The 23,288-nt window shown below is 36.1% G+C and overlaps 2 protein-coding genes and 1 pseudogene across 4 annotated transcripts; 1 reads left to right on the top strand and 2 right to left on the bottom strand.

The window, feature by feature from the left end:
* Positions 1–12,718: 12,718 nt before the first annotated feature.
* On the bottom strand, positions 12,719–14,707 carry LOC113293281 (annotated as a pseudogene).
* Positions 14,708–15,697: 990 nt separating this feature from the next.
* LOC113330937 lies at positions 15,698–17,829 on the bottom strand. Of its 3 annotated transcripts, none has more exons than XM_026577745.1 (8): positions 17,651–17,829; positions 17,337–17,566; positions 17,139–17,235; positions 16,950–17,024; positions 16,645–16,877; positions 16,489–16,558; positions 16,069–16,375; positions 15,698–15,995 (listed from the first exon to the last, which is right to left on the bottom strand). In XM_026577745.1, the coding sequence occupies exons 3-8, from the start codon at positions 17,203–17,205 to the stop codon at positions 15,914–15,916; spliced, it is 834 nt and encodes a 277-aa protein (XP_026433530.1). In that variant the 5' UTR covers positions 17,206–17,235; positions 17,337–17,566; positions 17,651–17,829; the 3' UTR covers positions 15,698–15,913. The 3 variants fall into 3 exon arrangements, with proteins under 3 accessions (XP_026433530.1, XP_026433515.1, XP_026433524.1); XM_026577730.1 differs by having other exon boundaries at positions 17,655–17,829; XM_026577739.1 differs by having other exon boundaries at positions 17,139–17,196; positions 17,655–17,829.
* Positions 17,830–18,464: 635 nt separating this feature from the next.
* Positions 18,465–22,566, top strand: LOC113347033 (agamous-like MADS-box protein AGL104). The gene is made up of 9 exons (XM_026590610.1): positions 18,465–18,649; positions 18,753–18,806; positions 18,947–18,962; positions 19,069–19,130; positions 19,263–19,305; positions 21,799–21,860; positions 21,953–22,052; positions 22,160–22,213; positions 22,325–22,566. Exons 1-9 carry the CDS (start codon positions 18,465–18,467, stop codon positions 22,418–22,420), a joined length of 672 nt encoding a protein of 223 aa, XP_026446395.1. The 3' UTR covers positions 22,421–22,566.
* Positions 22,567–23,288: the final 722 nt, after the last annotated feature.

The following is a 23,288-nucleotide window of genomic DNA, read 5'->3' as shown; positions in this document are numbered from 1 at the left end:
GATAGTAGAAAAACACACACAAAATTCTTCTTACTCTCTAGGGTTTATATGTTTTTCTCCCATAAGATAATATATAAATCTCTTATTTTTCCCGGGGATTCAACCTCGTTAAATTCTCGTCCCTTTTCTTCTCTAGTTTATGTTCTTTGCAATATTTAGAATACAATTGTGTACCTGTGCAAATCGCTTCCGCAGGGTTTTAGCGCAACAATTGGTACCCTTCTTGTCTAGAACATCCTTCATATTTAGTGGTGGTGGTGGTATCGTTGTTGATGTTGCCGTCATATCCTGGAATGTGGTAGGTGGTGCTGGTGGTGTCGGTGGTATCGTTGTTGATGTTGCCGTCATAGCCTGAATGTGGTGGTGGTGTGGTGGTTGCTGGGTATGATTGGTTGTTGTGTGTGTGGTTTGCTGTTGTAGCTTGCTCACTCTTGTAGATGTCACTCAGATGTACAACTCTTCCCTCAAAAATAACAAAGAAGCTAAATTTTGGTGCAGAATTTCATGTTGCATGGGTATCCTAATATGCTACTGCTCTGTTAAGGTGTTATAAAAAACCTGGTTAGTTTGAGGTCTAGTTGTTTTATTTGGGGCCAGTCACTTTCTACCTTGATTTTTTTTTATTCACACTAGAGAAAATCAGCATTAAATCAAAACTGATTAAAAAGATATTTTGTCAGCTATGACTGCTGCGGAAAACTTAGAAGGCATATTAACCTGTCGTCCTCTATACTTGTAAAAGATTAAAAAAAAGTCTACGATATTATTTCCTTCACGATGAACAAAGGTATATTTTCATGTGCTAAAACTATTAAGTAAATAAATTGAATCTTTTTATGATGTTGGCATTGGTCCAATTGATTGCTCTTCTTTTCCCATTGATATCATTCACCACTCTTTGGAATGCCTCCTTCTAAATGCAGTTGAGTTATGCCTTTTCTATTTACCCATGGTAAAACTTCGAATGATGCGAATGCCTTCCGCTTATTCTGGATTTAAGCTTGTTACAGATTTCCTTTAGCTCCATTGCTTGAACCTGAAACATCACGACTTATCAGACCTAGTCCTGCAAGATTATTATGTTTGCAAAAAGTTGCATCAATATTAATCTTAATGTCATTTAAATCAGGTTTTCTCCATTTTTTATTTTGAGCATTTACGGCATTATAGTTCTTATGTGAACAATAGGACCCTGAATTCTTTACCAATCTAACATATGAGTTTTGATACTCTAACATATGAGTTTTGATACTCAGTATAGTGTTGTCAGTTATCATTTCAAGTTATCAAAAACAACACTACATCTAAGGTTTCATATATGTCACAGAGTAAAACAGATATACTGAAATTGAGTAGTATTATTGGGTTTGTTTTGACTTCTTTATCAAACCAAGATTTGGTCCATTGATGAATATTCCCCCCTACAAGAGTTGTAAGCGATTAACATCGATAGCAGTAGAGAATATGTTTCCCTCAAGAAAAAGATTATGATGGGATTCAGTATGGTTTATGCAGAGGGAGAATTTATCAATCACGTGAGAGGTGAATCTAGAGATTTTTCCCTTAGAAGAAAACACTGGTGCAGAAATTTCCATATGAAGTGTTGAACTTTTATGGAAGATTAGTTTCCCACAAAGATTTCCAATCCATATCATTTCCAGTATTAGGTCTATGTTGAGTTACATCAGGAATTTCTCACCAAGAAGATTATATGGAGAAATAATCACTAGCAACTGGTTTTCATCTTAATGTGTCATTTCCAGTTAAGGGGGTCCTAATATCTAGAATTTCATTAATAGTTTATGCATCAAATAACTTGGAAAGTATTAAGATTCCAGGTTTTAGAATCAGTATCAATTAAACGAGAGACATTATAATATTAACATACAGAAAACTGGATCTAGGAGGACCATCCAAGCTGGGAATCCAATTATCTTTCGAGATTGAAATATCATTACCATCTCTTATTTTCTAAGAATTTTTCTTTTTTTTTGTTGAAAATATCAATCCAAGCATATATTCCCCTCAAAATCCAAGAGCCCTATTTATTTAAAACACAATTAAGAGGATTAAAATCGCTGAAGTATTTATGTTTTATAAAAGTTGCCGAAGGAGATTCAGGATTCTCTATCATTCTCCATGCTAGCTTAGCTAAAAGATCCCGATTAAGAATTGCAGATTGGTTAATGTTAGGCCACCTAGATTTTTAGGAAGGCAAACATGTTTTCATTTCTTCATGTATACTCCATTTCCCCCTTGTTTTTTATTTCACCAGAAATTTCTTTGCACTACATCCATTTTATCAGTACTCTTTTTTTGGGACCAGGAAAGACAGTCATATGATGACTAACAATATTTCCTATAACATATTGGTTAAGTGTGGTGTTACCTGGCTGAGCAAGCAATTTGGATTTCCAAGGAGCAAGTTTGCCGCTGAATGTATCTAACAAATGAGAGAAATATTCAACCTTATTCTTTTAGACCAGAAGTGGTATTCCAAGATATTTATCCTGTAAGGCCATTCTCTTAATATTTAATATGTTAGGGATTTCGCATTTGATGTTATTAGGTACCTTAGGACTAAAAGCTAGTCCTGATTTCTCAACGTTCATAGATTCTCCAGAGTGCTTACTAAATTGTTCTATCATATTAAGAAGTGAAAAGGAGAGGGTAACAAGTACACCACCAACTTTCTCGTTCGACAACTTGTATGAACAAAACCTAATACAATCACAAATAGGTCAAACCAAAGACCCTTGAAGAAGATTGTATATATAGTTTTTGTCTTTCTCTTCCACAATCAATATTTATAGACCAAATATCCGTGTACCTCATTTTGTAGAAGAGTTGTTAGACGATCTCAAAAGTCAATATCCAAGATTAATCCAATCATATCCTAATTATAACAATTATAAAACTTGCAATCTATCTTTCAAGATATGAATTCAACAAGAATAAGTCTTATTTTTTATCTCAAATAATAATGACTTAAACTATCAAGATTGATTACGCACTACTAGTGCTATTCATATATAGATAAGCAGTATAATGCGGAAAATAAAGAACACAAAACACCAGAAATTTTGTTAACGAAGAAAACTGCACCAACATAAAAACCCGGGACTTCATCCAGCTTGTACACCACATTGTATTAAATCACTACATACACTAGCCCAATGTCAGAATTTGTACTGAAATGTAGTTAAAATCAAATTAACCCTCAAAGAAATTCAGTTGCAGTCGTGTTTTTTTATGTCTCTTGAACCTCGCAAAATTCTAGGCATTTGATTCCCTTAGCTGACGTCGTTTACAGCTTAAAAGTTTCTTCAACCTGAGTGAAGACTTTTTATTCATATCTGCCTCTAATAGACAATCCTATTGGTTTCCATTTTGATATGTTTCAGTCTAGGTTTGGAAATCTGTTTGCAGTAGACAAAGTCCAACAAACTTCACGAATACGGAATACTTACACTTTGTTAGCAGAGAAGCCTGGATTACTCACCACCTCTCCAGAACAATTCAAACAAATCATAGAAGAATTTAGATATCTATCTTGAGGAATCACAAAGTCTGAGATGAAGAGAACTTTGTGATTTTTATCTATGTTGTTGCCGATCTAAAGTTCGTGAACTTCAATAACCAGTAAAACAAGATCCTGATACAAAACTATCAGGTAAAAGATAGTCTGACCGGGTGATAAGAACGAAAGTGCGACACATTTTCACCCATAACTACATTATCTAGGACTCATTTTATCACTAATAATCTTGTTTTAAGTCTTTTGAAGGAAATAAGCTCTCGTGAAGAATGTTGCTCGAAAAATGATGTTTTGCACCCCCAGGGCACCACAGAAAAGTGTTAAAGGCACCCGTAGGAGTTGGTATTGGCACCCGGGAAAATTATTAAGGAGCATCCCAAATTTTTAAGGGGTACCCAAATTACTATCGGCACCCCAGCAGCAGGATAAGGGGCATCCTTCATCTTGTTTGTTTGTGAAGTCAGATTCAAGGGGTTTGCAAACCTACTCCTATTTCAGAACTCATGTGTAAAGGGTTTACAAACCTCTAAAATCCGTGGAATTCAGACTGACTTAGGTCATATAGACAAGTATTGTACCTTGCGCCAAGCAATTCTAATCTCTCACAATTAAATTAGAAATATTCCCAATAGCCATAGACAGTACTCATTGTTTCTTGAAAAATTTCCAAATGATCAACTTGAAACAAAAATAGTTTGTGAATAATAAATTATTTTAACTACGATTTCTAAGGATCCATGAACATCCATTGCTTAAATCATATTTCGAGAGTTTAACCAAGACAAGCTTGAACTCGAAATTTCTTCTTTTCAATATTAAGTCTACTGAAATCAGACAACATAGTCTTGTAAGATAGAATAATATATTCCATGAGTAAATACAATAGGTCAGTCTTCACATGCCTCTTTGTTGATGAAGTTTTCGCAAATGTCTTCATTTGTTCTTCAGTCTTCAAGGATTATTCAATGATGTATGATATCAACTACCGTACTCTAATCCTAGTCCGAGACTTGACTTTAGTAAACTTTTTATACATCTAACACTGGGAACAAGCTTGAGATAGTAAAACTTGTGAGTTCGATCTAGCAATGCTCTAATAAGAGGCAATCGTCTGCAAAGAAGAGATGAGACACATCTTGGCTATATTTAGTGGTAGTACAATTATGAATAGATTGGTTAGACTCAACAAGACATGAAGCTCTAGACAATGAATCCATGCAAAGGATAAAATGGTATAAGGTGATAAGGGGTCACATTCTCTCAAACCTATTTAAGATTTGGATACAACACCAGGAGAACCATTCATCAAAATAGATGTAAATACTGTGGATATGGATTGATGAATGAACACACACCAATCATCAGAAAACCCTATAATTTTTAAGTTATCTACCACAAAGCTCTATTGTATTTTATCAAATGTTTTACTCATGTCAAATTTTTCTTCCATCCAACCGTTTTTGTTTTTGGTCTTTTTCATGGAATCAATCAATTTATGGGCCATCATATGTTATAACTGTATCAGCTAAGAACGCAGATTGAAAAGGAAATATCAAACACATTATTCAGTAAAGGTTTAATCCTAGTGACATGTTATTTATAGATGAGTTTGTAAGTAACATTGCAAAATCTAATTGGTCTAAAATCCACATCACTAATGGGGCGATTTCTTTTAGGTGTCAAAGCAGTAATTATCATCAAGATGATTCGATCAGAAGATGCTTTTAGTGAAAAAAAATCTTGCATCAGTTTAATAATACAATTACCTAGAGTTTCCGACCTAGAGAAGGGGAATATGGGGTGTCTAAACTAGTTGAGAATACCAAACTACCCCCAACACTAATCTTATTACTGAAACATAATCATTCATATTTACATTTCTAACATTAGTCTCTTACACAAAATCAAAAAACAAAAACTTATTATTTTTTCAATTTTTTTCCAAATCAAATAAAAAATCCTAATACAAAAAATTATGAATCTTAATACAAAATACAATTTCATCTTTTTTCAACTCATCCTTGTATCATTCTGGAATCGTGTTTAACAAATGAGTTTTTGTATAAAACCATTCCTCTTACGTTAAGTTTCGATCGATCTAATTGTTTTCCTATCTAACCAGAATGTCGAGCAGATGCGTTCTTGATGTTCTTCGCAGATTAAGAACATCAAGCAGAATTGGTGGATATGTCAATGAGCATCAGCCGATTGTTCTCTATTGTTGCCCAATTTTTATGTATATTTTTTAGGGTAAAAATTAGCTATATAAGCCTATATATATGTTGATTCTGGTTTTTGAAAAATAAGAATCTGTGAGTATGGTTGTATCCTACATCGATTGTTGCCATCTAAAATGCACATTTTTCTGGATGTTTTTGTAATTTTATAATCGGCCGTCAAGAGATACCCGCCATATGTACCGATTCTAGTTTTGATTTAAAAAAAATAATTAAAGAACACAATTTCGGAATCGGCTGATATGAGACTCTATATATGCCAATTGACTATTAGTATGATTTTCTGAAAAAACTGAAATCATACTTGATTTGAGAATGCATATGATCCAATACGCATTCTCACACCGAGTACGAGATCTTACTTAATCTTAGAATGCGTATGATTTCATACACATTCTCAAAATGAGTACGCAATCTGAATATCACAATCGATTAATATGGATGTTTATATCCACCAATTCTTAGTGAGAATTGTTCTTCATGAATGAAGAACTCAACCTAGAATCGGCATGTAGGCACAAACATCCGTTGATTCTTGGGTTCAGACACAACCAACCCAGGGCCAAAGTATTGTAGATCATTGCCAGTAAAAGGTGAAACATCCGTCACAACAAAGCAAGTATCATGCCCGTTTTCCAGTTATAGACTAGATTAACAAGATGGAACAATTACTAACCGGTCGAATTAACATTAATTAATCAAGAATAAGTTTTTTTTTTGTATACAATTAATTGGGGATAAATTAACTATTAAAGAAAATAGTTGGATAAGGATTTTTTGGTTTTACTTTAAAATGATCTATTTTTATCTTTTTGTGATGAGTCTTTAACAAATGGGGGTAGGCCTCAAACAAGCTAGATATGAAAAAGTGCAATATTAGATAGACATTTAACTTTGCGTTCAGAAACAACCGATTCAATTCAAGGTCTGGTACAAAAACGAAAACGAAGTTATATCAAGCTAAGCTAAAGATAATGTTAAGATTGACGGAGCTTTTGATGGAAAATGACAAGAGTGGAGGCGCGGTGCCCTGCCCTGGATTAGAACGCTAACGAATGAGCGACATATTACCTACCAAAGCTGTTACAGCTTTCTCTATGTGGTCGAATTTTCTGACTAATAAAACTTGATAAGGAAAGGGAATTCTTTCTTTCTTCTTTTAATATTTTTGTGCTCATCAACATATCCTTATTCCTATCTTATTCAAATCCACTGTAACTATCAGTATTTAAAAAATTAAAAATCCTACTTCCAGTTAGTTTATTGATTCTCATCAAACAAGTATACCTATAATGTTTAATTGATTATTAGTTCCTTGCTCAAATTACAAAGTTGCACTTGCACATAATAACCGCCATATATAAGCACCGACACACGTTTTTATACATTTTTTTAAGTTTAAAATCAGCTCGGATCATGACCCATGCTTGACGAGTATAAGTTTGAAAGACTTTTCTTTTCCGATGGAGTGGGCATCTACCATCTGAACTCCGAAGTCAAGAGAACCAAAATTCTTTAGTTTGTCAATGGAGTTCTACTAATCACTTAGAAGATCACATACAAGAAGTTAAAGCAGAAGCCATCAGCGTGCGGAAGATAACATCCAAAACCGATCTTGTATTTTGGCAACCTAAGTGACAAGTTGAAGCTAGACGCACCATACACCGAACAGGCGGTATAGGAGATTAAAGCATGTCTGCTGGTGCACTCTATTTTGGCTTTTAAGTTCAACGGTTGGTGAGCCCCTAGGCAATGCTAGTCCAGTACATGTCAAGCATATCCTCATCATACCAAACGTTGAAATCAGAGCCCCAAAGCCTATTGCCACCACATGAATGGCCAGACCCTCACCATGTCAACCTTTTCTTCCTGACCCAAACGGCATCGGCTTGAATCCGTCTCTACTAATTCCTTCTTCAATAGTTCCAATTAGTTGAAGTGACTGTTCCACTATTTAATACAGTATTACCTTCAAGAGTTCTCAAGAAAACTGTTTCTTGTATATGCAAACAGAGTCTACACCTCCTTAAAGGACTATGAGTGTGTACCAAGGATGACATAACAACATCAACACCTCTTGGATTCATTTTGAAGTTGGCAAATCTACCAGTACAATATAAGTAGAGTTAAGCAACAGGGCAGTTGCCAACTTGTCAGTAGTTTGTAACAAGTAATTACAAAACATGACTGGAAGGACCAGAGCCCCACGCTATCCGTTCGTTCTCTCAAAACCGTGCTATTTAGGTGGGCATGGGGATGGAGGGAACAACCCTGTACTCCCTCCGTCCCACTATTAAGTGACCTATTTATTTTTAGATTTTATCTCACTATTAAGTGACCTATATCACTAAATAAGGAGATATTTCTTAAATTATCCTTTTAATTGATTATAAGAAATATATGAAATATGCATAATTTGATAGGCATATTTATATTCATTACGTAGATGTTTTAAAATGCTTTTCAATGGTATAAAGTTTGCGAACATCCGTGGTGTAGTTTGAGAGATAAATCTTTTCAAAATTTCACTAATTATTATCCATAAGGGTATAATTGTAAAATATGCTTAAAAATACTCTTTTCCCTTGCTTGCCTTAAAAATTGTGCAAACTTGAACTAGGTCACTTAATAGTGGGACGGAGGGAGTATAAATTATCTGTAATCGAAAAGAAAAAATCATTCTTGAGTGTGTTTTTGTTAAGATACGGTACTACACTGACATATGTCATTAGGCCTATTCCTATGCACATGCCAAAAACTGATATTTGGCATATATGCACCCACTATGGGTATGCCAAACCCATATGTCTATATGCCAGGAATAACATATAGGCATACACGATGGAGTTTCCAGCGAGCGATAGAGTGTCCATCGCTCGATGGTCATAATAGCGCTCGCTGGTCTTAAAGCGCCACCGCTAGTCAAGCTATCGCTCGCCGATCTGATCATCGCTTATCAGATCTTCATCCAACGGCTACTATTTTCCCTTCTATAAATATCTAATTTCAATCTCATTTCAACTCACACCAGAATTTCTAAATCTCTCTAGAATTTCTCAATCTTCTTATTCAAATCCAAAACAATCACACCTTCTCTACAATTCTTTATTTCTTTTAATATGGATTCACAATCTCAAAGTCAAGGCAAAGGAAAAGCTAAAAAAAATAACAAAGTTCGTGGTGCAAAATACAACATGATAGAGGATGAATGCATTTGTCGTAATTATGTTTTTTTTACCCAAGATTGTATCGATGGTGCACAACAACATGGTAACACCATGTGGGAAAATATATTTCGTAAATATGAAGAACAAACCATGAACATCAATGGTCGTGATGCAAAAGGATTGGCAGAACACTTCATTGTAATCAACAGGGAAGTAGCCGCTTATGTTGCATTGATAATGCAAGCCAAGAGAGCAAGCAAGGGTAGTGGTCAGGTGGATGTTGATTTTGAAAGACAGACTCGTACAGATTGGCAGCGAAAACATGGTAAACAGTTCGCTTACGAAAGTTGTTATCATATTTTGAAGGGATTGAACAAATATAATCCAGATTTCTTATCAACTAATCAACAAGTACCTGAAAGGTCACCATATAATTCTTCTCCCTTAACACCAAATTCTTCACCATTTTCACCAGGTCCATCAAATTCTTCACCAGATACTGCAAGAAACCCAAATGGTAACTTAGTTTTTAATAATTATGATGATGGTAAGAGAAAACTGCCAGGGAGGAACAATGCAAGACTAGCTAGAAAATTAGCTCAAGAATAAGGGAGTTTCGGTGGATTTAACATGGCGGAGTTTATGGAACATCAAAAGACCGTCGAGAAGCAAAGAGCAGTTGATAGGAAATTTCAAAACAGGGAGAGTAAAAAAAGTCGTCTTTCTCAAGAAAAATATGGGTTTGACTATGATAAGCATAACATTCTTCGAACTAACACTTCAATTATAAACGCCCAACAAAAACATGTGTGGCAAATTGAATTTGACAGAATTCAAGCACAGATTGAACAATAAGCTGGATTTACTAATAACAATGGTGATGATGATGAGGATGAGGATGGAACTGATGATGAGTTTGATGTAGTAGTTCCTCTAGATGATTGATGTATTAAATTAAGTTTTAATTTAAAGTATTGCATTTTAATTTGATATGTTGTTGTTGCATTCTACTTAATATTAGTTTGAAATGAGAAGTTGATTAATTTGAAATGTTGTTGCTCATTAAATTAAATAAGTCTAGTGCTCATTAACTTAAATAAAAATACATAACTTAAATAAAAATGCATAACTTAAATTAAAATAAATAACTTAAATTAAAATCAAAACTAGTCATAAAAATCCAAGGTGACCAAACTTGTGGTACAAAAACCCCACTCAAATGCTGGGATCCATTAAAACTCAATCGTAAACAAAATTGATACAAAAACCCCAAAATTTTAAAAATTGATACAAAAACCCCAAATTTAAATGTTGGTTTCATCAAATTTTATTTTGGTTTCATCATAAAATTTGATGAAACCAAAATAAAATTTGATGAAACCAACATTTAAATTTGGGGGTTTTGTGTTAATTTTGTTTTGATGGGGTTTTTGTGTTACTTTTGTTTTGATGGGTTTTTTGTGGAAGGATGGTGACACCTCTGGGATTATAACTCGCGGACCGAATTAAAATACATAACTCATTGTCTTCCATGCTCTGCCCAAAGATTCAATCTCAGATCTTCTCTTAAACTGTCATATAATTTCGGTTCTGAATGTAATTACTCATTTGAGCATAATTCCTTCTGGTTGAATCTCCGGACTCAAATATTCATCTTCATAGTTAGTCAATTCCGGATCACGACGGGTTTCCTGAATTACCATGTTATGAAGAATTATGCAAGTGAGCATTGTCTTGTGCATTTCAGGAAGACTCAACCCACGATATGGGCCACAAATGATAGCGAACTTCCTCTTTAAAATTCCAAAAGCGCGTTCCACATCCTTCCTCGCTGCCATTTGGGCATCGTTAAAATGCCGGTATGAATGGCCCAATGCACCGGCAGGAGGCTGACGGTAGCATTGAACCAAGGTGGACCATTTTGGCTAGATACCATCCACAAGATAATAGCCATGAGTGTACTGGTGGTTGTTGATCATGAAACGGACTTGGGGACAGATTCCATGCTTCAAATCTTCAAACAGAGGCGACTTGTGCAAAACATTGATATCATTTTGTGAACCCGGAAGACCAAAAAAAGTGTGTCATATCCAACAATCATAAGAAGCATCAACTTCAAGGATAACTATTGGTTTTGGATAATGACCCTTATATGGATCGGCCCAATAAACAGGGCATCCTTGCCATACCCAATGCATACAATCGAGACTACCTAGCATTCATGGGAATCCCCTTTTCTCATTCTCCATCAATATTTCTCTAACATCTTCCTAGGTTGGTTTTCGTAAATGTGTTGGACCAAAATGATTAATCATCACTTCACAAAACAATGAAAGGTAAGTGAATGAAGTTGTTTTACCCATACGAAGGTACTCATCGTTCGCATCCGCTGGAGTGCCATAACCTAGAATCCTTAAAGCCGAAGTAACTTTTTGTTCAGGACTATGACCTCTAATATTGAGTGCATCAAACTGATAATTAAATTGAGGTTCTACTCGACAAAGCTCTTCAATAATCTTTATCACCAGATGACGAGGCATACGGAATCGACCTTGAAAATTTGATCGGAGTGCACACAATTGGGAAGAAAATAATCGTGTATCAGCTTCTGATGGTAAAATTTCCTCACTCGATACGTATACCTTCTTGAGAATACTTCTTGTGGCTCTGAAACTCTAGGTATTTGGCCCGTATGTACAAGCATCAAAGTGTCGATTAGTTTATTATCTTCAACTTCCTCATCATCAAGTTCTTGCAACCTCCTTCGATGCATTTCTTGTTGTAATCTAAACCGTTTCATAATAACATTCCTCTCTTCATTGGATCTCGCCATTGATGATTATCAAATTTAAAATGAGAATAGAGATAGAAAAATTGGTGAAATATAGGTTGAAGTAGGTGTGAGTACCTTGGAGAAATACGAGGGCGTATACATAGGTACCAGTAGGGGGGGAAATAGCTGTTGCAAAATATCTAGTGGTCGATAATATTAATATCGCCAGCGATACTTTTTAAATCGCTCGGGTTAATGTATAACGTCAGCGATAATCATAATATCGCCAGCGTTATTCACAATATCGCTCGCTAGAAAGTCTATCGCTTATTGGTTTTCCCATAGTGACGCAATTGGTTTGCCATGCCACATGTGCCAAACAACTTTTTTTTTTTTTGGCATGTGCATAGGAATAAGCCTTAAGATAGGGGTAGTGTGAGCATGTGTCTAAGGCCAAATTTAAAGGTCTTTTATGGATAAGATATGATCATCGTTGTCAGCATTACCCATTCTTTGTGATAAATACACCAAGTAAAGAAAAACAGTTTTGCAGCATAAAAATCAGAGCAACATTAAATCTCCCAAGCATAAAATATTTAGTAAAAGATTCTGATTTGAGGAAAGAAAAAAAGAGTTTTCTCCCTGACAAGTATTTTTGTCTTATAATCCACATTTGGCCAGACAAAGAAGTGTAAACAACTGCTAAATACGCCAGTGATCGGGGATGGCTTGATTAAAATCGAGCTATGCTTGCATAATGGTGAGAAACGAAATTGAACACACAGACTTGGTTTCTAGCGGTTGGGCTCAGCTCATTGTTAGTCAAGTCCCCTAGGCCATGTCCACCTATTCTTCTCCATTTATTCGTTCCTACTTCAGTTTTGAACACAACCCATCCCTCCTGCCTCAAATGACATCAACCTAAAACCCTTCTCTCACTCCTGGTAACTTTAGTAGTAGTAGTATTTGTAATTATATCTGCAGCACAGTTATGCAGTTATTGTACCAATGTCTAGTATGCCATCTTATTCATATAATATACCCTTCATAGAGATACAGAGTGCTTACAATCAACTAACACCGTGCAACAAAGTATATATAACCCGAAGCAACCTATGGTCCTATACCCTAACTAGCAAAGCCCAAAGTGGTACTAATTCACTTGAGAGAGGAGATTGAGCAAGTTAAAGCGAGGTTTACATTTTGCTTCCAGGGGTTGAGCCTTAGGTAATGTTAGACCTACACCCTCAGTCATATCCACCATTTCTTCTCCGTTTACCCTCTCCCAATCCAAACACTGAATCAATGAACCTAATGCCAATCCCATCACACGCATTGCCATGCCTTCACCAGGACAACCTCTCCTACCTGAACTAAACGGCATCAACTTGAACCCTTGTCTAGTTCCTCCTTCTGCTAACCCTTCGAACCTCTCTGGCTTGAATTTATTCGGTTCGTCCCATGACTTTGGATCATTTTGTATGGCCCACAAATTCAATAATAACATTGTGCCTCGTGGAACATTGTAACCTCCTATTACAGTATCTTCAGATGACTCATGTGGTACTGATAGCGGTCCAGCTGGGTATATCCGCAGGGTCTCGAGGATGATGGCATGGAGGTATGGTAGCTTACTGAGATCAGATTCGTTAACGAGTCGATCTTGTCCAACGTGCTCGTCAATCTCTTTCTGGGCCTTCTTGAGAACATGTGGATTGTTGAGTAATAAAGACATTGCCCATTCCATTGTTCCTGCTGAAGTGTCTGTTCCAGCTGACAACAGTGCCTGCACAGATACATTTTGTAAGTTCATTTGGTGGTCTAGAGTAGATCTTGAGCCGAGAAAGGCCGAACCATGTGACTGAAAATGAAAGACTCCATGAGGCTTTTATTCGTGTTGCAGCAATTTGTTTCATTGTGCAAAGTCAAAAAGTGAAAGATGAACTTGAAAGTGAACCTAACCCAAGAAAATGTACTACTTTTGGTGAACCTAACCATTTTTTATTAGTGAGCTAAAGTTGAAATATCTTACCCCTCCAAGGCCTCGTATCATTTGATCGCTATAGTAATCCGGTTCATCATTCTGAAGCGACAACAAAACATCGATCATAGTCTTCTGTTCTGTAGCACTCGAATCATCATTCTTATCACCGATTGCCATCAGTTTGTGACGCTCTTCGATCAATCGCTGCAAGAAAACATCTCTCTTTTTTGTCAGTCTCACTATCCTTTTTTCCGTCTCATTAAGCCCAAACCATCTCAAAAACGGCAAGAAATCTCCCACATTATTAGCTCCACCCAACACAAATGTTTCCTCTACCAACTCTCTGAAATATGCCGCTTCTTCCACTTCTTTCACACCTTCACCGTAATATCTTTTCCCGGCTATCATCCTCATCATAATATTCAGAGTCATGCCAAATAAAGCTGCCTTAAGGTCCACCGTCCGGTACTCATCATTGCCGGATGTCAGCTGCTTAATCATTAACCGGGCCTCATCAACACGGACGTCGAGGAACATCTGCAGACGACTAGACGAGAAAATTTCAAGTGCTGTGATCCGTCGAAGATTCCGCCAATTATGCCCATATGGTGCCCATAGTATAATCTATACCCAAGGTTTTACCAAAAAAGAGTTGCGGACGGTTTGCAAAGATTATATCGTTCTTGTTTAAGCATTCCTCGGCAGCAGACGGATCCGACACGACTAGAACTGGTCTGGAACCGAATCGCAGGTATAAAATTGGACCATATTTGTTGGAAATTTTAGCTAAAGCTCGATATAATGGTTTCTTGGCTAAGTGGAGGTGGCCAAGAATTGGAAGGGATGGCGGACTTGGTGGAAGATTTTTGGTTTTCTTCTTCTGGATTATTAGAAGAATTGAGAGAAGAAAGAGTAAAGGTGAAACAGTAAGGAAGATGTAAAAGGGTTCCATTTCCATACTTGAGAAGATATGCTGAAATTCTTTTGTGAATGAGAGAGATCTTAGAAAAAGGAGTTGGTTAAATACATATAAGTTGGATTCTTTGAATGCAAATCTATAGGTGACTGGTGAAGCTTAAATGGCGTCAGCATCCAGATCATCATATTTTTTATTTTTAGATTGTTTAAGAAGTTAATAAAGTTGGTAAATGGATCTAGAAGAGTAATTTGTCAGCAGATTAAGTTTAATGTGTATGTAGACGAGATATAACGCAAAAATTGACCATGACATGACCACAAGACAAGTTGTTCGTTCTGGTTTAACTAGTCATGTGGGAATTGTACGTCTGAGTGCTTTCCGTGTAAGACCAGCCAATTCGAGACAATTACAAATAGCAAATGCCAAATTAGCTAGTAAAAATTCAAGCAGTAGCTTGTTATTATCAACGATTTCAAGTTTGTGTTTAAACCAAAAGATAATGTTGATATAGTATTATGTGTCAGTGGATGATGATGTATCGAGATGTGGCAGCTTGCAGTACTACATATGTTGTACTGTAGAGAATTCAACTGTATGGATCTACAAACGTTTGAATGGGAAAGGCAAGGTAAATTTAAGCAGAGTCACCAGACACTTTAAGGGTAAGAAAGAAACAAGAAAAAATGTAGAAAAAGCAGAGTACTACTGTATTATTCAACTAGAAAAAGCAGAAAAGAAAATGAATTAGTGGTGCTTTTGTGGTGCTTGGATATGGATGGACCTATCTTATGCAGTTTGTCGCATACATACTAGGGTTTTAAATCAGCAACTCTTTCTAGGTCAATGTTGGCTGCTGTAGTGCTGTGCAAGTCTAATGTTGTCCAAAGGAGGTTAGCGTGCCGTTGTAATAATGTTAACTAGGAGTTTGCTTTGAAGGGGTTTCCGTTGGTAACCATCTTAATTATGCACTGAAAAAAATGATGTCTTACGATCATGCTTACAGAATGCAAATTTGTTGCAGCCAACGCTTTCATTGCAAAAGCATTACAAGCGTGTCCCTCAAGATAGAAGTCAGGAAATCCAGAATATTTAGATCCAAAGAAAAGTTATATGACCAGCCAAAATTAACATTTCAAGTATAACTCTTGCTTGTATTTTTATTATATCATAGGCTTAAAGTTTAGTCGCTTCTAACAGAGTACTTCGACCGAATTACTCAACCTCTTTAACGCATAATTGATCTCCCCAGTGCAAAATATATCAACATTACAGCATAGCCAACCCCAAGGTTGGCCCTAAGAATTATACAATTTTCTTATCCTGTGAATTAGCCTTCTACATACTGGGCAAAACCTGCTCTCCCCTTCCGAAACAATCCTGCAGGGAAGAAAAGATACATTTTAGCATTTTTAGTGAAAGATATTTCAAGGGCCAAACAAAGAAAAGATACCTTTGAGCACAAGGATAGCAAGCGGCACAATGACCACAAGGAATGAAGAAACAATTGCGCTGTTTGTCATAGCAAATTACGCATATTTTCCCATCATACAAATCGTCAGAAGAGTTAGACGTTTGTGATTCGAGATCGTCTTCATCACCTGTTCCGTATATGAATGAACCAGGTTTCCCTGCCGTTGGTGGTATTAATGGGTCAGTCTCATTTGCCGACCTTAGTTCCGGTATGGGTTCGATATCCCTCGATGTCTCCCACGCTAGTATGTACTTTAGGATCAGCGACAGAAAAATCACTAGAAGTCCTACACATATTAAGAAAAAGCAATTAAAATTCTTTTAAAACTAACAAAAACGAAAAAACTAAAATAATGAGAGAATTCAGTAGTCTGGTTTCTTTTACAATAATCAGATTTACCTAAGATTGCAATATATGTAATCACACGAGCAACGAAAGAAAGTTCGATATACCATCCGTTTATATCTCCCTGAAACGAATTTGCAAGTAGTTTGTTAAGGGAATCTAAATTAACCTTAGCGGATAAAAACTTGGAGCTACTATTATTATGCATACATTGTTCGGTGTGGCTAGGACGAGAAACTGTTCTTTTGGGAACAGAAGATTGAGTTGACATAATCCGTTTACTGTCGAACACTTGTTGTTTGCCTTTGTGATATCGTACATTGTTGATGAAACATTGACATCAATCTTCATTACAATGGGTCTGGCTTTCATGTTTATGACGCATATGTAGTAGTTGTCGCCTTCATCAATTAAGTACTTAACCTGTGTCCTACGACTCGTACCTGCAGTATATTGAAATCATTTTCGGCGTTTTTTGACCAAGTAAGAAATATTAGTAAAAGTTAACGTATTACCATCAGTCGAATTACTGGAGAAGATGGAACCAGGGGGAGCTGTCACAGGCTCCAGAGTTGCAAAATTATGTTGTCCTGAAAAGCACCAATTCATACATAAACATTCTAAAGATCGCATTGGGATTTTTTTTTTTTTTTGCAAGGATTCATCAAGTTTTGGTAAGAAAGTATGTCAGATTTATTACATACCCTTGTATAAGACCACCAATATGTCATTAAAATCACTAACATCAGCTGCCCATTTCATCTGAATCATTGAGCCTTTGTTCAGCCATAATGAGAAACCCTGATATATTCAACCCTTTTTAAACGATGGTTCAATCAGTCTATAACGATATTTCCTTCTAAATCCTTTTCGGGAACTAGAATGAGATTTCAGTAAATTACCTGACGTCGATAGGGCCTTACATGTAAAAACCTCGAAAAATTCCAACAATTTACATTCAAGCTCAATTCAGGCTCTTCTGAAAACCCATAAACTGAAACCCCTGTCTTCCAATCATCTTTAACTTGAATTTGTTGCACAAAAATTGAACTAGCCTTGAAGAGTCGGGAAGAGTTCGGTCCAAAAGGCAAATTAGAATTTCCGTATGCCCCGTACCGGACACTGACTGAAACTGCACAAGTTGTTAAAATTCTGTCAGAAATTTCCATGAATATGAAGATTAGAACGAGGTGGAAACAAAATAGTGAAAGATTACATGCCGCATATCCATAGAGTAAAAGGAATTAGTAACCAAGCCCATATTTCTTGTGATCTATGTGAATAAACTGAATATGAATGCATCAAAGCTGATCGGTGCATGGCGGAGGAGCAAAACATCAACCGGAAGAAGAATGTGAGTTTTCTTAGAGATTAGATGAAGCAGTAAAGGGTTTAACGAACATACTTGGAGACTGGAAGATGAGCATATAGACAAGAAGGAGGGTATAGTGTGTCATTCCCAACGACTATTCTTTATTTGTGTGTTTGGCGGGTAATTTGAATAGTAGGTAAAGTAACTGTCTCTTCTACAAGTTTGGTGGGTGCACGAGGCCCATTTCAGTTTAGGACGGGGCTTCACCAACTTATAATATATATGGCGCTGGTTCATCCACATATTTGAATCCACCTACCTGACAAACTGGAAATGGCATCCTAGTTCATGGTCCAGTGTCATCAGTTCATCGCAAAAGATATATATATATATATATATATGAACCGCAATCCAAGTAGGTGTACGTCGTGTGTACACCATGCCGTTTTCTTCCAGCTTAGTATAGTCTGGTGTGAATTGCGGCCTTATCTAACGTATGTCACCTTTTTGTCTATTCTTGCATGACTTCTCTTTCGGTGCTTCCTCTTTACAACTTTTTGTCTTATAATACTATTCTGTAACTGTTGTTTCCCTAAATTCTTCAAATTTTGTTTCTCTGCCATTTCTTTACTCCTCCTTCAACAACTGTGTACTAATATATATGCACCTGGTTGATGTTTTGTAGAATTGGATTGAAAAATATATGTGGTTATTACAAATGGGAAGGACTAAAGTAGAGATTAAGAAAATAGAAAATCAAACAAATAGGCAAGTCACCTTCTCAAAAAGAAGAAATGGAATCATTAAGAAATCTTATGAGCTTTCTACTCTTTGTGATGTTGATGTTGCTGTCCTCATGTTTTCGCCTTCTGGGAGACTCAGTCTCTTCTCTGCCAAGAAAAGGTTCAATCCTTTCTACCTTAGAAAAATTATGCAAACAAGTACTCAACTCAATTTTCTTTTATTTTTTGATCGCCAATACTTTGAACTGGCTTTGTTCTTATAGGATTGAGGATATTCTATGGCGCTTTGTTAATCTCCCGGTGCATGAGAGGGGACAGTAAGATATATTTTGATTTAACGCATGGCTTTGACAAAAAAAAAAATGCGTACTTTTTTATTTACTTACTTTGATTTTCTTATATGAGCATTGACAAGTTGTGCGTGTTTTTGATTTTCATGTACCATGAATTTGGAAAGGCTGAAAAATCATGAGGTACACAACTTCTTGATACTTTCTGTGTCTCTTCCTGATTTTGTGTAATACCGCTCCATGGTACAAGATCAATAATATGATTGTGTGTGAATATATATTGCTGCAGTTTCTCCTACGAATCCTCGAAAATTTGGAGCACGAGGAAGAATTACTCTCCCAAGCATCAAGGTTGGTAAATTCGGGCCGACTAGTGATGATTAGTCAAATAAGAAATGCTGAAATTTCAGTACCAGCTAGGAGTAGAATAAACTGTCGGCCGGGGGTAATCATTTATTTATTTATTTTTCTCGTTACTTGTAGTATCACCAACAGTCCTGCGAACGACCAACCAGAGATAGTTGAGGTACATATAATAATCTTTATAGCACTTCATTTATTTTATTTTTGCAAATTGGACTTTTATTAAACAGACTAACATGGGGTGTTAGCAACTCTTACAACATTTCTAGTAGAGCCATCTGTAGTAGGAATATCTAAATCTCTTCTGATATTAGATTTATCTAGAGCATGGAAAATACAAGACTCCCCCAGAAACCTCTCAATTAAAAACAGTTCTGAAACATTTTGCTTCCTTTAAGAGGTCAGCTACATTGTTTGTCGTTCTAGGAGTGAAGAAAAAACTCAGAAAAGAGGGACAAGAACTAATTTCTTGTTTTACTTCCTCCATTATAGCCTAATTCTGCAAAGAGATGGGAGATGAAGTCTCATTTAGGTAGTCAAAAATATTTTTGCAGTCTCCTTCAATACTGAATAAACAAAGATTTTGCTCCTTTGCCTATTTAGGTGCTTGCAGTAACCATATTGCTTCTGATTCTTTTGGAGTTGTTGCTGCGAGAGGCCCTGCTCTTCTTTGCTCAAATTTTCCTGCATCATCTCTATGGATAAGAGAAAAACCTGCTGGTTCATTTTTTGATTTCCAAGCTGCATCTATATTAATTTTGTGTTGAGATATTTTTGGCGCATTCCTGGGAGCTTTTGACTGTCTAGAAGAGGTTTTAGAGATGATACTATCACTATGTTTCTCTCTGTGCCAGAACTTCAAGTATCTCTGAATTTCTAAAGCAATGTGTAGATTGGCCCTCTATTGCATCTTTCCTTCCATATGAACCAAATCTTATAAGGGAATAGTTGTACTAGGTTTTCCATCCAGTCTCTACACACATCTAAAAATGTAACAGAGTTACAGAAATTAAGAGTAACATGATGAAGGTTCAGATCCCAAACTGATTTAGCATAATGACAATGGAAAAACAAATTTTATAAAGATTCATCGGCATCACAACTAAAAAACATAGAGGTCAGACATCTCTCATAAATCTTGAGAGCTTAAGGTTTGTTGAGACTACATTCTGGAGACATTTTCATGTGAAATTTTTTATTCTTTGAGATAGATCTAATTTCTATAGCCCTTTCCAAAAAGAGTCTGACATGTTTAAATTGTTAGAGTTAACCGTGTTCTCATTTATAGGGGTGTATTGGATCAGGATTTATCTAGATAAAATTATATATTAGTTATTCCCGAATATGGTGGATTTATAATGTTTTTTAAAGAATCTTTAAGATTTTTATAGATATATGATTCTGGATTATAATGGATTGTCTTAGGAGTAGTTAGATTTTTAAAAATTGAAGTATAATACAAATTAGTAATATATTTGAAAAAAAACCAAGGTCATCATGATTCCCTTAATAGAATTTTTTTTTGAGGTGGTGGGTGGAGGTGGTGGTGGGTGGTGGTTGGTATGTTTGGTGGGGTGGTGGCGATGATGGTTGGTGGTGGCAACGGTGGGCGGTGATGGTTGGTGGTGGCTGCGGTGGGCGTTGGTGGTTGGTGTGTGGCGGATGATGGTGGTGACGGTGACAGTGATGGTTGGTGGTGGCGGCGGTGGTCGATGGTGTTGGTTGTGCTGGTGTTGGTTGGTGGTGCGTGGTTATGGTGGTGGAAAAACATAACATGTTGTGATAAAAAAATTGTCCATAAGAATCCATGAAACTCTTGTGGTTTGGGTTAAGAAAGATACGAGATAATAACATACATATTTTGCTTACAAATATCCATAAGAATCCATATATATCATGTCCCTTAACTATCCTAAGAAATCCTAAACCAATTGAATACCTAGTATATTTGTGGAATCTAAAACAATTCTAATTGAATACCATGGATATTTAATGATTCCTTACATATCCTAATTTAATACCTAGGAGTTTTTAGGCTTGTTAAATATCCATGTAAATCCTAACCCAATACACCCTTGTTAGTTTTGCATACATAGATTTTACTGTGAACTATCTAGATGTTGTTAAGAGCCATCTTAGTCTGTCTGGTCTAGCACTAGCATTCCTATTCAGAACAATTCTGAAGTTACAAATTATTTCTGCAATGATGTCTGGAAGCATTGAGTGAATTAAGATGTCATTCCACGTTTTAGTTGTTGGATCAGTGAGATCCTCCAGAAGTGTTAAATGTGAGTTATTATCATTTCTGTAGTGACTTAGATTAGTCTCTAAATCTGAACCAAGTATTTTCCCAGATATTGATTCTATTACCATCCCCTACTTCCCTTATATTTGAACTAAATGGGGAATAACTCTAAATGCAGATGTTTTTCTGAATTATTTAAGCTTAAGTTGGGAGACCGAAAGTGCTTTTAGTTCAGTTAGAAATCTCCAGGCCAGTTTTTCTATCATGGCTAGGTTAGATTTATGTGCATTTCTGAACCTAGACCTTTTACATAGACAAGAATAAGATTTAGGGTAATAACACTTCATTAATATGCTGATTTATTTGATACATTTTTGTGCTCACAATATTTAACTACCTTGTTGATGATAGTATCTTCAACATGAAATACAAAGAAGCCAATATCAAATAAAAGACCTCGAGAAACAACTTAGGTACATATGTTTGCTGAGTTATTAAGCTTGATTGGTACTGGTTTTGCATAATCCATGGTTACTCATTATACACTAATGGTTGGTAAATATAGGGTTTTTGAAGGGAATCCGACTGAAATCACGTCCTTACTCGAGGCCGAGTATCATGAACAAGTATTAGAAGATGCCTTGGAACGTATCTGTCTGCAAAAGGTAACTATTACCGCATACTTCAAGTTTCGCTTTATATGTGTGATAACAAGTGTATCTGTAAATTATATGACATAAAGATACAAATTAATACTAGTGACTTATGGCAGGAAGCTTTGCAAAATAAGTTTTCAACTGGATATATAGAGTCAAGAATTGATCAGGTACCTAGTAAAAAAATATGTTCGACTACCTGGTGTACATTCCATTAAATCATTTTGTTCGCCTTTTATACATACTAATTGGGATTTTGTGTCTAACGTGTGTATAATTAGGTTTATCCAGAACCAGAGAGTAGAACTTTGATCACTAGGTTGATGACTGGCAATAATAACGTTACAAATAGCAACAACATATTTGACGATGAATGAGGGGTTTCAGCTTCAAATCAAAATGATAAGCAAAGAGACTCAAATATCCAGATTCTAAATTTCTTGAACTCAAATGGGCTTTTACCCGTAAGGTCAGCATACCTAGTATCTATGCCAACAGATCAACACTCGAGATAAGTTTTTGTTGAAATAGAACACTCATAATCCATTTAATGTTTAATTTACAAAAATATAAAAAAATGTTAAGTGATAAGCAATGCATTTAATAACATTTTCAATTTGTGCATGCAGAGATAGTCACCATCAACAACTAGTACCACCACTACAATTAGTAAATACACTAGCACCACCTTCAGCACTCATAAAGGGAAATAGTTGCAGCATACAATTTGGGGAACATCATAGATCGCCAGGTCGTACTAGTAGGGATGAGGATACTACTGAAAGTAAGGAATTGGAGCCCCGGCAGCTGGTTAGACATGGTTATGATGAGAATGTTATCGATGTTAACGAGTTGCCTCGATGGAGGGTTGAACTTATGCATCCTGCATCAACATGTTTTGATTGAATGATCTCTCATGCATGCTCGCAATCCAAGTTTTTTTCTTTGTTCCGAAAAATATATCGTTGTTTGGATACTCGTTTTAATTTAGCTGCTTCAATGGTCAAAAGTCAATACGACGTAAAATAAGTCAGTTGTGGAGCTGGGACTCGAACCTGTGACCTCCTGAAGTGCATCAAATCTTTGAGGAACGGGGATGGCCAGTTGAGCTAACTACCCTTTTTCTTTTGTTAATAAACAAACTTATATTAACATTAGCAGATTTTTATAAAGTGATGATTATTTATGTTACATATTTTAGCTATCAAATCTTGTTTGTTTTCAAGACTCATATCTTTAGAGCTA

The sequence above is a fragment of the Papaver somniferum genome, chromosome 1 (assembly GCF_003573695.1).
Source record: "Papaver somniferum cultivar HN1 chromosome 1, ASM357369v1, whole genome shotgun sequence".
NCBI classification, from domain to species: domain Eukaryota; kingdom Viridiplantae; phylum Streptophyta; class Magnoliopsida; order Ranunculales; family Papaveraceae; genus Papaver; species Papaver somniferum.
The sequence above is the reverse complement of the archived record's forward strand: the minus strand, read 5'-3'. Positions and strand labels throughout refer to the sequence as shown.

Excerpts from the sequence above, each read along its gene's own strand:
- LOC113330937 (XM_026577730.1), bottom strand. The coding sequence starts at position 17,772 with ATGTTTTGCTCCTCCGCCATGCACCGATCAGCTTTGATGCATTCATAT. Across the intron at positions 17,567-17,654 it reads TTTTACTCTATGGATATGCG|TTTCAGTCAGTGTCCGGTAC; the intron begins GCATGTAATCTT and ends CAACTTGTGCAG. Across the intron at positions 16,559-16,644 it reads TCCTAGCCACACCGAACAAT|GGAGATATAAACGGATGGTA; the intron begins GTATGCATAATA and ends AATTCGTTTCAG.
- LOC113347033 (XM_026590610.1), top strand. The coding sequence starts at position 18,465 with ATGGGAAGGACTAAAGTAGAGATTAAGAAAATAGAAAATCAAACAAAT. Across the intron at positions 18,650-18,752 it reads CTCTTCTCTGCCAAGAAAAG|GATTGAGGATATTCTATGGC; the intron begins GTTCAATCCTTT and ends TTGTTCTTATAG. Across the intron at positions 19,306-21,798 it reads ACCAACCAGAGATAGTTGAG|TATCTTCAACATGAAATACA; the intron begins GTACATATAATA and ends TGTTGATGATAG.